The sequence below is a fragment of the Macrotis lagotis genome, chromosome 7 (assembly GCF_037893015.1).
Source record: "Macrotis lagotis isolate mMagLag1 chromosome 7, bilby.v1.9.chrom.fasta, whole genome shotgun sequence".
Taxonomy (NCBI): domain Eukaryota; kingdom Metazoa; phylum Chordata; class Mammalia; order Peramelemorphia; family Peramelidae; genus Macrotis; species Macrotis lagotis.
In genome coordinates this window covers 87,381,751-87,399,662 of record NC_133664.1, presented here as the reverse complement: position 1 = coordinate 87,399,662, position 17,912 = coordinate 87,381,751, and the positions used below count along the sequence as shown (strand labels likewise).

The following is a 17,912-nucleotide window of genomic DNA, read 5'->3' as shown; positions in this document are numbered from 1 at the left end:
AGCCAGAAACCTAATTCACTGAGAAAGAAGAATGTCATAGGATTTAGATTAGCTGATAAAACTGTAAAGTATGAACATCAAAGGAGGAATAGATACTTAAATAGTAACAGGAGAATGGAGAAGTAACAATGTGGAGCAAGATATACTTCAATTCCTCCACAGCTATCAGAGAGCTGGGGAAGGGGAGAGAAACAAAAGAAGGTACAACCAGACCTGGAAAGACAAAAGTAAGGTCATCAAAAGGGAGTTGAATCTCACTGAGTATCAGTGTTGGAAGGAATGAAAAAAGAAAAGGTTCAAGGTGGGAAAAAAAAACAACTTAATTATAATGGAGGCATTCCAAAGGACACAGTGGAAGAGACGGACAGATCATTGGTAAGAGGAAAGGATAAAGGAGGGAACTGGCATGAGAAGGGGTAAATGGAAGGGAGGAGGTTGATAAGAATGAGAATGAGGGAAGGGACAAATGGAGAAACAGAATAGTCATGACCTTGTAAAAAGCAATTCCAGTAGATCAGTCAGGACAAAAACTGGATTTCAAAGTACTGGTAACAGTTCAAGATAAAAAAAAGTGAGTTAATGGGCACCGACTGCTATTTTTGAGGAGTCTCGCTGTTAAAGGGAAGTAAAATGATCATTTGAAGGGATGGTTGGATCAGGTAAAGAATGGAGAATTTTTTCTTAATAATGGAGAATCTTTAAGGCCTAGGAATATCTGGATTGAAGGCAGCAGAAGAACCATTATATAAAGAGGCTGGAAATTGAGAGAAAAGATAATTAAAGGGGAATGAGGGGGATGCAATTAAAAGGCACAAGTGTAGGCTTTGGTTTTTGATAAGAAAAACCAAATCGCCTTCTGAGCCTGAAGCAAAGGAGGATAAGCTGAGAGGTGGTGCTGACGAAACCTGAAGTGAGAAACAAGCAAGACACATGCTCCCCACTCAACTTGATTGTATGTATCAGAAGTCACAAAACCTAGTATGTGTTAATGGAATGTCAACAATGTAAATGGATGAAAAATAGATTTGTTATAGTTCATACACTAATAAATTAATAATAGCGAAAAGATTTCCTTATGGTTTTCAATCTTGAACATCATATTTAAAAAGTGCCAGACAAAATGGTAAAATCTCACCTATATTGTCAGGCACGCGAACACCACCTGCAGCAGTCAAATAGGCATTATCACATCAACATCTAGCAAATACGGTGTTTTAATAAGTGTCGATAATATGCTACCTTATTGGTCATCAGTTTTTTAAAAAATAATGATAAATTAAAACTATAAATCCTTATAGGTTATTACTTTTTGCAACTAAAATCCCAAAACAGATTAAGAAATTTTGTCCCTTAAGCATTTCATAAACCTCAGGAGAAATAACAGATACAAACACAAAGAGTCAAAGTGACCTCATAGTTATCATAGAAACTTGATAGGATGAAACCCATGCCTAGGTTACTCCCTTCTGAACTTGTGGGAAAGATGAAGAAATTTAGGGAGCCTGTCAGGCATCCTAGATTTTGGGAAAATAGATTTCAAAAGACTCATAGGAAAGACATTGACTAAAACATCATTAGGGAAGATGGCCCAGGTAGATGCTCAAGAATGAAATTCTGAAGAAAAAAGGGAAAAAATTCCAAAAAAGAAGGAAAATGAGATTTTTATGAAGATACTGATGTGGTTGCATAGAAATATTACAAACCAACTTAAATTTTAAGAATAGATGTCCAATAAACATAAAACACAATACTATAAGCAAATTAGAAGATCAAGGACTAGTCTACCTGTCAGATCTATGGAAAAGGGAACAGTTTATGACTAAGGAAGAGTTGGAGAACATCACCAAAAACCAATTAGATGATTTCGATTACATTAAAATAAAAAAAAGCTTTTGCACAGATAAAACCAATGTAATCAAGATCAAAAGAAATGTAGTAAATTGGGAAACAATCTTTACAATGATTCTGACAAAGGACTCATTTCTAAAATATACAGAGAACTGAGTCATATTTTTAAAACAAAAAGTCATTCCCCAATTGGCAAATGTTCAAAGGATATGCAAAGGCAATTTACAGATGAGGAGATCAAAGCAATCCATAGCCATATGAAAAAATGCTCTAAATCATTAATTATTAGAGAAATGCAAATTAAAGCTTCTCTGAGGTACCACCTCACACCTCTCAGATTGGCCAGTATGACCAGGAAGGATAATGATCATTGTTGGAAGGGATGTGGGAAATCTGGGACACTATTACACTGTTGGTGGAGCTGTGAACTCATCCAACCCTTCTGGAGAGCTATTTGGAACTAGGCCCAAAGGGCAACAAAAATGTGCATACCCTTTGACCCAGCAATACCACTACTGGGTCTATACCCTGAAGAGATGAGGAAAAAAGGGTAAAAACATTACTTGTACAAAAATATTTATAGCAGCCCTGTTTGTGGCAGCAAAGAATTGGAAATCCAGTAAATGTCCTTCAATTGGGGAATGGCTTAGCAAACTGTGGTAATATGCATGTCATGGAACACTATTGTTCTATTAGAAACCAGGAGGGACGGGATTTCAGGGAAACCTGGAGGGATTTGCATGAACTGATGCTGAGTGAGATGAGCAGAACCAGAAAAACATTGTACACCCTAACAGCAACATGGGAGTGATGTTCAACCTTGAAGGACTTGCTCATTCCATCAGTGCAACAATCAGGAACAATTTTGGGCTGTCTGCAGAGGAGAGTGCCATCTGTATCCAGATAAGGAGCTGTGGAGTTTGAACAAAGTACAAGGACTATTCCCTTTAATTTAGAAAAAAAACATATCTTATTGTCTGATCTTGTTACCTCTGAGAATTCTGTTCTCTTTAAGGATATGATTTCTCTCTCATCACACCCAATTTGGATCAAGGTACAACATGGAAACAAAGTAAAGACTGACAGAGTGTTATCTGTGGGGTGGGGGTGGGGAGGAGGGAAGCAAGATTGGGGGAAAATTGTAAAACTCAAATAATATCTTTAATAAAAATAAATTTAAAAAAAATTAAAAAAAGAATAAATGTCCAGAAGATGGAAGCAAGGCTGGGTAAAAGAGGATGGACATATGTGGCACAGTCCTGAAAGAATACTGTTATGAGTAAGAAAGCTAAAGTAATAATGGGAGAAAAGGAGGCTCAATGAAGGAAGAGGACTTTTGCAGGAAATGAGATCATATTTGAGGCTCCCTCCATTCTTATTTTGCTTCTGTCTTTTCTGACAAGGAGAATGACCACTGCAGCAGAAATTCCGAATAAAAATAGCTTAACAGGGAATTGATGTCTAAAATAAGGAAACAGGGAGAGCACTTACATGCCCTTGAAGAACTCAAGTCACTGAGCTAGGATTAACCAGATGCATCTCCAGTCTTGAAAGAGCTGATTGCTAAATCACTCAAAGACATCTAGAAGACCATAGAAAATAACACAAGACTAAAAAAAGGGGTACATGTTGCCCCTTTTCAAAAATAAGGAAAAGACTGTAAACAATCCGGTGAGATTGCCTTTGATTGCAGGGTCAATTTTAGACAGATTAATGAAGAAGATAGTTGACAAATATCTAGACAAATTTTTAAAAAGTGATTTTAAAAAGCCAACATAGGGGGCGGCTAGGTGGTACAGTGGATAAAGCACCAGCCCTGGAGTCAGGAGTACTTGGGTTCAAATCCGGTCTCAGACACTTAATAATTACCTAGCTGTGTGGCCTTGGCAAGTGACTTAACCCCATTGCCTTGCAAAAAAAAAAATGGATTCAGAACTTATTCTACCTGTTTGATTGAACATCTAGACTCAAAGAGGACTTGTTTATGGCTCAGATGTCAAGGTAGAAAGAAATTTCCATTGTAAATGGAATATGAAAGTTTTCATTATGAGTCCTTTTTATCATTATATTTCTGAGAATAGTTAAGTCATTCATAGTTGATCATCACACAAATTGTTGTTAGCTTTGTACAATGCTCTTTTGGTTCTCCTCTCTTCACTTTGCATCAGTTTGAATAAGTTTTTGCAGGTTTTTCTGAAATCATCCTGCTTGTCATTTCTTATAGCACAGTAAGAAGAATCAGTGCCTGGCCCTAAGTCATTTAACATTATATGTTTATGAATAATATATAAAAGTATAGATGGCATGCTCATCAAATTTTCAGACAAACCACCAGTCTAGGGGCAGAGCTAACACATAGGATGACAAATTCAAGATCTAAAAGGACCTTGACAGTATAGAGCATTGAAATGAATACAGTAAACTGGAATTCAAAAGAAACATATCATATTTTGGTGTAAGAATAACAACAAAAACCCCACAAGATAGAAAGCATAGTAGAATAGCTCGTTCTGGAAAAAAAAAAAGATTTTAGGATTTGACTGGATGGCAAGTACAATATGAATCAATAATATGATATGGTAACTAAAAAATTCCCCAAACTAATGCGATCTTGAGATACATTAAGAGAGGAATAATTTCCAGGAATGGGGAGGTAATTGTCCCAATGTACTCTGCCCTCCTTGTTACAGACTTCACCTGGAGTTCAATTCTAGGTGTCACAGGTTTAAAAGAAAATAAATGAGCTGGAGAATGTCCAGAGAAAGCAATCAGCTTATTGAAAGGCCCTGTGACAAGGTCATTTTAGGACTAGTTGAAGAAAGTGAGCATGTTTATTCTGGAGAAGAGAAGACTCTGGGGCCACTGATATCCATCTTCAAGGACTTAAAAGGCTGTCATATTGAGGAGGGATTTGAATTGTTCCCTTGCCCACAGGGCAAATTTAGGCTTGATTTCAGACAAAATGCCCTAACAATTAAAAATGACTCAAAGTGAACAGGTAGTGTTAAGGGGGTTGGGGGAGGGGCAGTTTCTCTTCCTGGTCTGGATGGTCACTTGGTGAGTGCTTTATTGTGGGGGTTCCTTTTAGGTACAGGTTGAACCAAACAGTCACTGAGTTCTTCATTTCTCAAATTTTGTGATTGTGTATTTTTTTTACTGATATTTCCACTAATTTTCATGAAAAGGTTGCTTCAAAATATACAAAATGAATCTTTTCTCTCCATTACTTAATTTTTAACATTTTCCTACATAAAATCTCACATTTTTGTAACTGATTCCCTGCTACTTTAACAATTTTTAAGAATAAAAAGGATTGGGAGCAGCTAGCTAGGTGGCGCAGGGGAAGCAACGACCCCTGGAGTCAGGAGTACCTGAGTTCAAATCCGGTCTCAGACACTTAATAATTACCTAGCTGTATAGCCTTGGGCAAGCCACTTAACCCCATTGCCTTGCAAAAACCTAAAAAAAGAATAAAAAGGACCTATATGTCCAAAAATATTTATAGCAGTTCTTGTGGAGATGCCACAGGAAAATTGAGGGACTATCCATCAACTGGGGAATGGCTAAACAAGTTGTGTTATATGATTGCAATGGAATATTTCTGTGCTATAAGAAATGACAAGCAGGATGATTTCAGGAAAACCTGCAAAAACTTATACAAACTGATGCAAAGTGAAGAGAGCAGAACCAAAAGAGCATGGTATACAGCTAACAATAACACTGTATGATGATCAGCTATGAATGACTTAACTATTCTCAGCAATATAATGATAGAAAGGACTCACAATGAAAACTTTCAAATGCATACAGAGAAAAAACTGATGAAGTGAAGGCAGATCAAAGCATAAAATCTTTATTTTTCTCATTTTTTTGGTATATGTCTTCTTTCACAATAAGATTAATATAGAAAAGTTTTTGCATGACTCCATATGTATAACCTATATCAAACTGCTTACCGTTTCAGAGAAGGAAGTGGGGAAGGAGAGAGAATTTGAAACTCAAAAACTCAAAATTTTTTTTAAATGAAGGTTACATGTAATTGGGAAAAAATAAAAATATTATTAAAACAAAAAAAATACAAGAATAACTTGGTATTGTTGTATATTTGGGAATGAATCTTCATTAAATAAAAATTCACAGTCTTCCAGTAATCCTCCAAAATGTAACCAAAGAAATGACTGCTCAATCACATAATAAGAACACACGAATAACCAAAATAAAATTAATTCATAAAACTAGAATTCTATTCTCTATACTGCCCTAGATTAACAGTAACAGATTTTTATGAATTTTAGTGTTGTTTAACTTTTGGGATGGACTAATGAAAACATTCGACTCAAACACAAATTATTTACCTGACTTTTCTATCACAGAAGCATTAATGCCGCTAATAACAGGTCTATATTTTCCACTTTAATTATTTTACAGTAGATAACTGATAGCAAACAGTAGCCATATTAATCACTCTATGATGTCTTCAAAGAGCCTCACTGAAGAGATTTTTGTGGGTGTATATTATAAAGAGACAATTTATATTAATAATGGAGTCACAAGAAGACTACCAAAGCCTACCAAAATGATACAAAACAAAAATGTGCTGTCAAATCCATTTTAATGACTTAAAAATGTAAAATCTATTAATTTCCTTGCTCCACTTCATTTATAGATGCATTTGGCCTTCTAATCAATATTTGTTTTTCCTTACTACCAAGTGACACTTTGAAACTTTGAAGTTTGCTTAAGACTTAAATTTTAAAGTAATTAGGAGGGTATTGGGGGAGGGGGGAAGGCATTCCAGAAAAGATGAGAGGCAGAGGAATAAGGTTAATAAAAGAAGGACTCATTTCAATTACTATTCCTAGTACCTCTACCATCCATGATACCACATGTCCAAGCTCTTTAAATTTCAGTACTGATTTGTAAAATAGAAATAAATAACCTCCCAAGACTACTAGTGGGAGAGGAGAGGAAGGAAATTAAATCCTATGTGATAGGATTAAATACTTCCTACACTGCTGAAAGTATATTCATCTTAAATCTTGGCAGCTTGTTTATATTTACCACATATCACCATGACTATCTACACCAAGTAAATTCTACAAATATTTATAAATTTAGTGTAACAGTATAAAGCTGTTAACACTGTTTTTGTTTTTTGCAAGGCAGTATAGGGTTAAATGACTTGCCTAAGGTCACACAGCTAGGTAATTATTAAGTGTCTGAGGCCACATTTGAACTCAGGTCCTCCTGACTCCAGGGCAGTGCTCTATCCACTGTGCCACCTAGCTGTCCCAATAAAATTGCCAAATTCATTTATTTTCAGTTACTACTTACTAAATACAGTGGTACATAAAAGTGGTGTTACTAGTTTAATGAAGCTAAGGGATCAAAGATCTAAGAGTTTACACTGCAGTATGTGGTGTTTATTTTAACTTCTGAACAATAATTCCAACTCTATCCTTCACAAAAAAAATACCTTTCAAAATAGATTTAATTTTTTTATCTACATTTTTTGTGTAGATTTATTTACTTCAAAATTATATACTTTATTGAAAACAATAATTCCCTATAATATGGTATTTGATCTTGAATTAAAATAGAAATATAATTTATTGCTAGTTATTTTAATTTTGAAAAAAAATACTTATTTTTAAAAATACATTGAGGGGTGGCTAGGTGGCGCAGTGGGGGCGGCTAGGTGGCGCAGTGGATAGAGCACTGGCCTTGGGAGTCAGGAGTACCTGAGTTCAAATCCGACCTCAGACACTTAACGATTACCTAGCCATGTAGCCTTGGGCAAGCCACTTAACCCCCTTGCCTTGCAAAAAAAAAAAAAAAATACATTGAGAAATCAGCTCAGGCCAAAAAAATCACTAAAATAAAAACAAATAAAAAATGTTATGTCTTCACTCCTATAATAATTTCCTTTTTTTCTACTAGAGATCAATTTAAAAACAAAAATTATTAGGGGACTCTAAAAAATAAACTTTTTTAATCCTCTAAGATTTAAGCTCCAAATGATCTTTAAACCATTAAACCAAAAAATAACTTACTTTAAAGAAATAATTTATAAATAAACAAGATTTTGGCATCTGAAGGATGCAGTGTGATGGTGATAAGGGTATTTGACCTTAGAATCATGAGAGATACATCTATGACACTATCAAACAATGTTTCCTATCAAACCTCAGTTTCTTAAAATGTAAAAAGAGGAAACTACCTATAGTATCTATATCAAATGGCAAATGTAAGGGTCAAATGAGATGTGTGTGAAGTTTTTTGCAAACCTTAAAGAAACATCATATAAATATTTATCATGATTACAAATTGTTTTGTAACTTGCCCAAATCCATGATTAAAGAAAATAAGGAAATGGAAGAGAATAACCCAAACTATCAACAAAATTACAATGAGATGCATAAAACTTCAAAATGCAAGTAACTGAGAGTTTATCTTTCAATAAAACATCTTATTTGATAGTGAGATGCATCTGCTCCATGGTCGATACTCTCACAAATTTGAATACCTCCCTCTGAAAGGAAAGAATTAATGCCTCAGTCACATGTCTACACTGCTTAGCTGTGGCCCATACATCTCTCCAGTTCTGATTCCAAATTAGCAGACACAGTCTATCTTGTTCATATTCCGCACAACTGATTTACATGGTAACTTTTAATCTAAATATTTAACTTTAAATACCATTTAGTCTTCTCTGAAGTGCTTCTTCTTCAAGTGTAATAATATAAATTTGTTCATCCAGGTCTTCAAGAATCTAAATGTAAAAATAAACTATTCACTGATACAAGTAATGTAAAATAAATGACAGTTATGTTTCAATTTATATACAAAAGAAAATGATTTATAAATGTTAGTTAATAGGAAATAATTCAGTTAAAACACCTGTAAGGAATATGTATATATATTACTAAATAAATTCAAAAATTGCTCCAAATGTTCACTTAACTGATTTGCATTCTCAAGAAGTCAAAATTTGTTTCTTTATCATAGAATCTACATTTATTTTATTAGCCAAAAACATGAAACTAAAGAAAACTATTTCTTCATAATTAACAAAATGTAAGAATTTCTAAATCCACATAAATTTAGTATGTTTTATATATGCTCTAAAAGTCATAATTTAAAACTAAAAAGAATCTAAAAAGTTTAGCTCAATGTTCATTTTCATTCTTCTGTATATCAACCTATTGAAACACATTAAGTTAGGTATGAATGACTTATAAAATAACTCAGTGGTATGTAATGTTTTGCTTCTTCCTCTAAAACCATAATGAAATTTAACTGTCCTTTATCAAAGTCAACTTATAATGAGGTCAATTAAGGAAATGGAGGAATTTAAATTTTAACATCATTTAATATCATTAATATTAATACATTTCCATCGTGTCATATTCCCCTCTACATTAAATGAAAATAATACTCGTCTACTCAATTATATATATATATATATATATATATATATATATATATATATATATATATATATACTCTCCTCCCATTGGCAGCACAGTACCCGCCACAGAATAGGCACCTGACCTGATTTCTGCTTTTGACAGTGAGAAATCAGCAGTATGTTCTTTAAATGCTTGCTCTATTTACATCACATTACATCTGCTAAATCCCGGGGGTTGGGACAGTGCAGCACTCCACCTCTTTCCAGCTGTGTGACTTGGGAGTTCATCACTAAACGACCCTAAACCTGAGCAGTAAAATGAGGATAGTTACATTGCCCTAACTACCTCCCAATGAGGATCAAATGAAATAATGTACATGAAGTCTACTGCAAACTATATGTATGTCACCAGATAACAATTATTATTATTCAGCTCTTGTTCTAGCAGAAAAATACTTTAAAAACCACAAGTTTAACTACATCTCTCACTCCAAGAACGTTTTGAGAGAGAACAGATTGCTTGAGATTAGTATTTTGTATTAGTCTGAGACAAATTGTTTATTTCCAAAATGGAAGCATTTAGCAGTTAGAATAAGAGAGTAAAATTGCTTATTTTTTAGTTTATCTAAAACCAAGTCTTCACTGTGTAGCTTAATTGTTTTAAATAAATAGGTTTCTAAATAATATAATTCAAATCAAATACAAATGCCAAAACACATAAAGCCAAAAATTACTGATTTTTATAACAGTTATGCCCCTCATCTCCTCCATTGTTGTAAATAATCAAGGCCTTACTCCTCAAGATCTAACTATATAAATAATAAACCTAATACAATATATCATTATGTGAACGAGATTGGCTTGATGAATATATTTCTTGAAATTGTTAAAATGAGTGCATCCTTCTATAACACTTTGTGCTTCTGTTTATGCTCCTATATGAAAATTCAATTTTATGAAACTGATAAATTTGATAAAATTAATTCATACTACAAATGGATTCTTCCATTTATAAAAAAAATTTACTATAGGGAAAAGTAGCAAATTCCATTAATATATCTAAGCCTATCAAGTAACTGATCTGCAAAGAAAGATTAACAGGGAAATCATTTAAAATCACTATCAAATGAAGATTAATAATAAGTCTATAAAGTTAAAATGAAAAATTCATTTTACAAAAGATAAATTATATATAATAAATGTATATAAATATGATGTATACAATTTTAAGAATACCACTACTAGGCAAAAAAAAATGCATATTTCCATGGTAAATCTTGGAATAATCTAAAATTTTGGTTTATGAGAAAAACTTCAGAAATTGAGAAATTCATTTTTTGTTTGTTTTGTTTTGTTTTTTTTTAGATTTTGGCAAGGCAAATGGGGTTAAGTGGCTTGCCCAAGGCCACACAGCTAGGTAATTATTAAGTGCCTGAGACTGGATTTGAACCCAGGTACTCCTGACTCCAGGGCTGGTGCTTTATCCACTGCTCCATCTAGCCGCCCCCAAGAAATTCATTTTACCTTGTGGGGCCTCTGTTCCCTCTTCTGTTAAATAAGGAGCATAGACACATAATTTTTAAGGTTCCTTCCAACACTTAGTTCCTATGATTCATCTAAGAAAGTAGCCTTTAAGGATTAAGAAACTGATTTTTAAAGGCACTAAGGGAATTTTTACAATAAGACCTATAATCACACAATCAAAGATTCCTATTATACTTTGTAAGTTTGCTTAATAGCAAACTAAAATAGAATACAAAGATTCTCAAATGCAATTACATTTATTTTAGTAGAAAAAAATGACTGCAAAATACTTACTGTTGGTTTCACCAACAGCTGACCCATGACTGTAAACATTCTTGAAAGTCCAACTGGTGTGCATACTGTAGAAAATAAATTGCTTACTAAGAGATTTTTAGATTTCAAAGTTGAGATAAATACATTCCTAATATATGCAGACTATAACACACCCAAATTAGGATGGTCCTTTTTCAGCATTCTCATGGAATATTTAGATTGTCACTTTAATTTAATGTGTGTCAAATATTCTTACAGGATATTTTGTGTGTGATATATTAACTTTCGCCTGGTGCAAAACAAAATGACAGATTCTATGTTATCAAACTGGAACCATTTTAATATCAATGAATACCAACTACTCATTTAAACTAAATAGTGCCCATCCCTTTGAAACCTTCTCTAAGTTTAAAATATTTACTATAGCACAGAAGTATATCCATGGAATAATCTTAGACTCTCAATAGAAGGCTCATCATTGAAGATTTTTAAACAAATTAAAATTTAATGTGAGTAGAATAATAAGTATGATAAGGAGTCTAAAGTATCATCCATGTAACTAATATTTTGATTTTCATTTTAAATAAAATAATAATGCACTAGAATGCCATCCTAAGACATGTTAAGAGACTAATAACTACTACATGGTACTCTATGATACAATCACTAGATCAATATGAACTTCAATAAAATCAAATGAATGGTCACACAATTTAAATTGGTCTCATTAGATTCAACAAACCAAAGAAATGTGGCTTCAACATTTTTCATTATTAGTTTTTTTCCCTAAAGGATTCTCTAAAATCTCCCAAAGGATTTTCCCAAAGGATTCTCTGGATGTATGGACACCAAAACACCAATAAATTAATCCATGTATTTCTCAATTGAAGATTAAATCACAGGGTTTTTTACCTGTTTAGCTTTGTGAGTAATAGAATCAATTGGTCTGATAATTAAAACTGAGATATGCTAAACAGAAATAATAAACCTGCTGTCTGGTGAAATGGCAATCACCTTTAGAGTTTAAGTCATTGCTTCCATAAACTTATAATAACTACTGCAATACAAAAATGTGTTATGGCACAATACAGAAAAATATCAAATTAATGTTTTAGTCGGAGGTCAAGAATAGTGCCTATGCCCTAGGTGCTCCATGTATAAAGATGTGCATTTACTTAACATATGAAAGAAGTCATCATCTGCAACTGAAACATCACAGAATCTACTCATGATACTTCATACATGGATAATCTACAGCAAATTTTAATCCCAATATAACATTACTAGCAAGAACCTACCATAACTCTAGGCTACTTTACCACATTGCAGAAATGGGAATGAAATCTAATTTTTAATGGCTATTAATTTAAAAAATTAAAAAAGGTAAATCTGGAGTAAGATTCCATTCAAAATTAAACAGAAATAATTTCTGAATAAAAAGATATTTTGGGTTATTGGTGGCCTTCCGATAATGCAGAATGTATATTCAAAATTAAGAACACTAAGTTTAGAGGGACAAATCTTAATCCTACTTTGAAATTATTTCAAAATTTTCTTGTTTTGGGGTCATTTAAAAATATTCATTAAAAAATAAAATATTTTTAAAGTATATGTGAAGTTGAAGCATAAAATAAAATGTAATATCTAAAGGATAACTTCTAATCCATTACTATATAATGCTATATTAAATCTTTGCTTCTGTACTCAGACTTTGGCAAGTAGCAATAAGACATTTAATATCTTTAAAATATGAAGTTTTATTTATTCATTCCTTTAATAAAGACTAAGCCATATAAAATTCTGAAATTTATATATGAATATGCAAATAGTAGCATTTTTCATATTATATATATATATATACAAAGAATATATTTATATAGATAACTACATAAAATATGAAGAAATTTGGTAGCCAGTCAAATTTCCTACTAAAGAGTTTTATCTTTACTCCCATTACACTGACCTGAATGGAAAGAACTGGTGGCAATGTTGCAAAATATTTCAAAGAAAAATAAATATTTAGTAAAAATAAAAATAATGCTAGCAAAAGCAGTAAGATAGAATGAAGTAGTTGGGAGTTAATAGATTTAGGGTCAAAAGAAGACAAAGATATTCAACTTAGAAACAATTTAAAACTAACATCAAATTTAGGCTCTACAGAAATAAAGGAAAAAAGAAGGGAGCAAATGTCATGCAGCAAACTGATATTTCAGACCAAAATACTGAGGAACTAGCAGCAACTGGAAATTATATTTTTTAACTCTGACACTATGTGTACATACAATAAGATAGCAAGTTTTCTATTGTCACATTGATATATATATATATATATATGTTTATTATATATGTGTATATAAATCAAAATATTTTAATTTTGGATAGAATATAGTTTATTTTGTATTCTATCTACAGGCATTTAGTTACTGAAATAGCAAAAGGCTTAAGTTATATCAAGGTTCCCAAATATTAACAATTCTTTTTTGTTGTTCATTTTTCAAATGAACACTATTAGATATATAAAAAACACAATATAATGGATTCTTTAAAGAAAATACAATTGATTTTTTTAAAAAAGCTAAAACATAAAAAATAAGATAATTTGATATCAAATGATTCACAAGTTTCTAGAAATCCCTAGTAATAGTCATTTTTCAGATAACAGACTAATGGAATTTGCTAATAAAATCTGATTTCCCCTAATCAGAAGAATACTTACAAAGAAGTAATAAACATCCCATTAATGATATACAGGAATATAAATAAGGTAGGTAGAATTCCCAGAGATCTGTAAAAATATTTTAATATATGCATTAATTATGGCATGTACATGTTAAGATATTGAACATTCAATCTGTTTATTTAAATCTGATTTAACTATTTCAATTCAAATAAAATTTATTAAACTCCTATAAATAAAAGGTACTATATTGATAACTATCATTTATATAGCACTTTAAGATTTACAAAGTTTTTTTAAAATTTATCCTCACTACCACCCTGGGAGAGTAATTATTACCTGGGGGGTAGTGTTATTATCCCTATTTTATAGAAAATGAAGATAGAAGTTAAGTATCTTGCCCAGGGTCACACAGCCAGTAAGTGTCTAAGGCTTGATTTAAATTTTCCAGGAAAGACTTACATGAACTGATGCCGAGTGAAGCCAACTGAACCAAGAGATAATTGTACACTTTAACAGCCACATTGTGCTATGATCAGCTTTTATTGACTTAGTTCTTCTCAACAACACAGTGCATGATTCTAAAAAACTTATGATGGAAAATGCCAACTACAGTTAGAGAAAGGACTATGGAGCCTGAAGGCAAACATAAGCATACTATTTTCACTTTTTAAAATTTGTTGTATAGTTTTTCTTTCTCACAGCTTTTTCCCTTCTGTTTGATTCTTCTTTTACAACATGACTAATATGGAAATATGTACATGTTAGAGACAGGGAGGAAAATGTGGAACTCAAAATCTTACAAAAAATTAATGTTGTACATGTAATTGAAAAAATAAATTAAAAAAAATAAATAAACGAACCTGGTGGGTAAAAATTAATGTATGAATGAATGAATGAATGAATGAATCAAGAGTTTAAGGCTTCTTAACTCTGGGTCTAGTACTCTATCAACTGAACTACTTGTAGGTTTTTTGGCAGGGGCATTCTCCCTGAATCTTCGTTTCTCAAACTGTAAAAGGAGGGAACTTGATTAGCTGGGCCTTCTTGAGGTCTCTTCCAGCCCTAATTCAATGATTACACACAGATATGTAAATCTGAGGAGAAGAGCACATTAATTAGGGACAAGGAGAGAATGGTTAAAGAGCTTGTGCCAATGTTCCAAGGCAGGGCTGGAATGGAAGAGTAACATAACATAGGCTGAAAGAAAGTATGGACCAAATTAAAAACTTTTTCTTACTAACTGCTCCTTTACAGGATAGTGGAATAAACAGATTTAGAAAACAGAAAACTTTTATAAAATTTTACAGAGGAAAAATCTTTGTGGCATCTTAGAAACAAAAAGACAATTACCAAAAATATCTCAGAAGATAGACATATACATAAGCCATGCTAGAAATCATTGCTAATTAAAACATATTAGAAGAATTTTAAATCATCTAAAATTTTGACCTGCCCAGGTCAGAAGATGTTAAAAAAAATTTCTTACCATATAAAGATTCCATACTGGCAGCATCATTGTCAATGAGAGCAGACGCTACCCACACTATTCCAAGAATAAGCAGTGCAAGAAGAATCAGCATAACAACTGTTTCCAAAATTCGTGCTCTGATTCCCTGAAAAGTGTAACCAGAATAAAATTTTAAGTGACTTACTCCATTTACTAAATATCTATAATACAAAATTGCAGAATAATTCATTACAGAGAAAAAAATATTGCTTTACTCTAGGGGGAAAAACATGAAGAGCTTGCCCCCTTAAGTATTTTCTTGTTGATTTTTCCTTTTGAACCCATGGGAAATACTATCACCTTAAACCTGGAAATAAAATACATTACTCATTAATCTCATGAATCCATAAAAATATTCTTTATACCATATAATTCTGCAGAGTCATTTTTAAAGATGGATTACTTTCTTAACACTTTCAGCTAAGAAAAGAGATTAGCAAGTTTTTATCTATGATTTCAATCAAGGGAATGGAAGGACAATTATGGCATATGGCCAAACAACTTAGCCAGCATTAAACACTATTCAGGTACCATGTGCCACTTCACTTAAGAATAGAAGTTCACATCATAACTGGTCTAACTGGCTCTCCACAGTCTGCAGAGCCCTCAAGTGTGCAGCTAAAGAACTGCTCACTTTATTTCTGTGCTGCTGGTACATTAGTCTCATGGATTACATCATTCCCTTCTCTGCACTGGACAGGACATTCACTAATACACACTTATAACATTTTATTATTACATTTTAACAATTATTTTAAATATAGAACTAATTTTGACCCAAAAATCTAGCCACCAAAAGAGGAAGAAATAAAACATTAAGTCTGTTTTTTATTACATTTGCCCTGAAAAATTCTACCAGAATACCGACCAATATAAGCATTTTAAACTCTAGTGCTTCCTCTATTATATAATAAATACTAATGTAAAAGTTATATGTTTTTAAAAGAGGGAACATTTATTACTAACTCTGAGTTGAAAATGAACTCAGGTATATATTTAGTTGACATTTTTTTTTAACTCCAGAGCTTATGAAAGAGTCTTTTTCAGTTTTTGAAGGAGTGAAAACAAAGTGATAAGATAAGCAATTAGAACTATTATTATGTCCCAGGCAACTAAAAAATGGAAATAAAAAAACAGAAATAAAACCACTACTAACAAGACATGTTTTAAGATTTGCAGTGTGTAACAGTGATTTCATTTGACCCTCACCATAAACATGCAAGCTAAGTATATCTTATAATATGTATGCCAATTTTTATATATATAGAAACTGAAGCTATATGACTGGCCAAGGGCTACTTACCTTTTAGCTCTATATTTTGGCTATGATATTCCTGGGAGTTTTCATTTTGGGGTTTCTTTCAGGAAGTAACTAGTGGATTCCTTTCCATTTTTCCAGTATTTAGAATATATATCCTTTCTAATTTTTCAGGAGGTTTCTTGCCTGGGCAAGGTTTTGTACCTCTTGTGCCAAGCTAGAATGACCTTTCCAATTCTTTCTTATTGTTCTCATTTCTTTCCCAATTTTTTCCTCAAGTACTTTCAATCCATTCATAAATTTTTTTAATATTTTTAAATTTTTGATTCATCTTCTTCAGTAATTCTTGAGTCTGCTTCCATGCTGTATTTTTCTCTGAAGCACTGCTTATGGATGCTTTCAAGTCCCTCTATTCTGACTTTGGGTCTTGAGGGTGCTTGCCACTCTAACAGCTCATGACAGTGGTTTTTTTTTGTTTGTGGATTTGTTTGCTCATTCTTCTAGCCTATTTCCTGACTTGAGACTTGATGTTAGGACCAGGTCCTGAACACTTCTGGAGAAAAAAATCTGAATAGATACCTATTGCTTCTTAGGAGTTCCTTCTTACTAAGTTTGTATTATTCCAGGTTCTCAAGAGCACTTTGGGCTGGGAACCTGCAAGCTTTAAGTATTCCCCTAATAGTCTGAACCAGAGTAAGAGTCTCATTTTTGTTCCCTCCTACCCTCCCCAGTCCAAGCTCTACAAGTTCTTGCCCTAGGTTTGGCTGAACAAAAGTAGACATCCCAATCAGCCAGAGGGAAAGTTCTTCTGACTCCAATCGGCAGAAATGTGGGTTCCTCTTTGGTCTGGGATTTCTGTTTTGATTATTCTTATGCAGGCTAGGCCAGATGCTGGAAGTGAAACTCTGCTCAGAACTTGCGGCCTGAGCCATACTGCTGTAGCTGCTGTTCCTCTAAATTTCCTCCTTTGCCCCTACACATACAATCTGGGGTCTCCCTACCCAGGAATGCCATTGAGCTATACAGGGTTCTTTCTCAGTCCATTCTGGACTGGGACTAAAGAGTGGATCATAAAGTACCTTGCAAAAATTGCCCTCTAGATGCTCCATATCAAAGAATCAACTATTATCCTTAGGTTGCTTATCCTATTTGCAGAGTTCTTCAAAGGAATAACCAGACCTTTCTCCAGCTATTACACATTTAGACTGGCAACAGTGACACTAAAAACATATCGAGGAGAATGAGTGACTGTAACCAAGAACCAATACAGTATATTTGGGATTTTCCATTTATTTTTTTAATATCTCTTCTTCCTATTTAGATGTAGGTAATTAAGAAAAAACTTTAAAACAAACAGAAAACAACAAAAAAATAAATAAAAATTCTTTGGGAGGGGTCAAAAAACATTTAA

The 17,912-nt window shown here is 32.8% G+C and overlaps 1 protein-coding gene across 3 annotated transcripts in view; it reads right to left on the bottom strand.

Annotated features, from left to right (window-relative positions):
* The window catches only part of LMBR1 (limb development membrane protein 1), a 161,135-nt gene that overhangs the window by 46,750 nt on the left and 96,473 nt on the right, over positions 1-17,912 (bottom strand). For all 3 annotated transcript variants that reach the window (XM_074193271.1, XM_074193273.1, XM_074193272.1), the window contains 4 exons: positions 15,223-15,349; positions 13,773-13,841; positions 11,078-11,142; positions 8,548-8,620 (listed from right to left, as the gene is read on the bottom strand). In XM_074193271.1, coding sequence (XP_074049372.1) covers positions 8,548-8,620; positions 11,078-11,142; positions 13,773-13,841; positions 15,223-15,349 — 334 coding nt within the window. The remainder of the gene's footprint in view (positions 1-8,547; positions 8,621-11,077; positions 11,143-13,772; positions 13,842-15,222; positions 15,350-17,912) is intronic.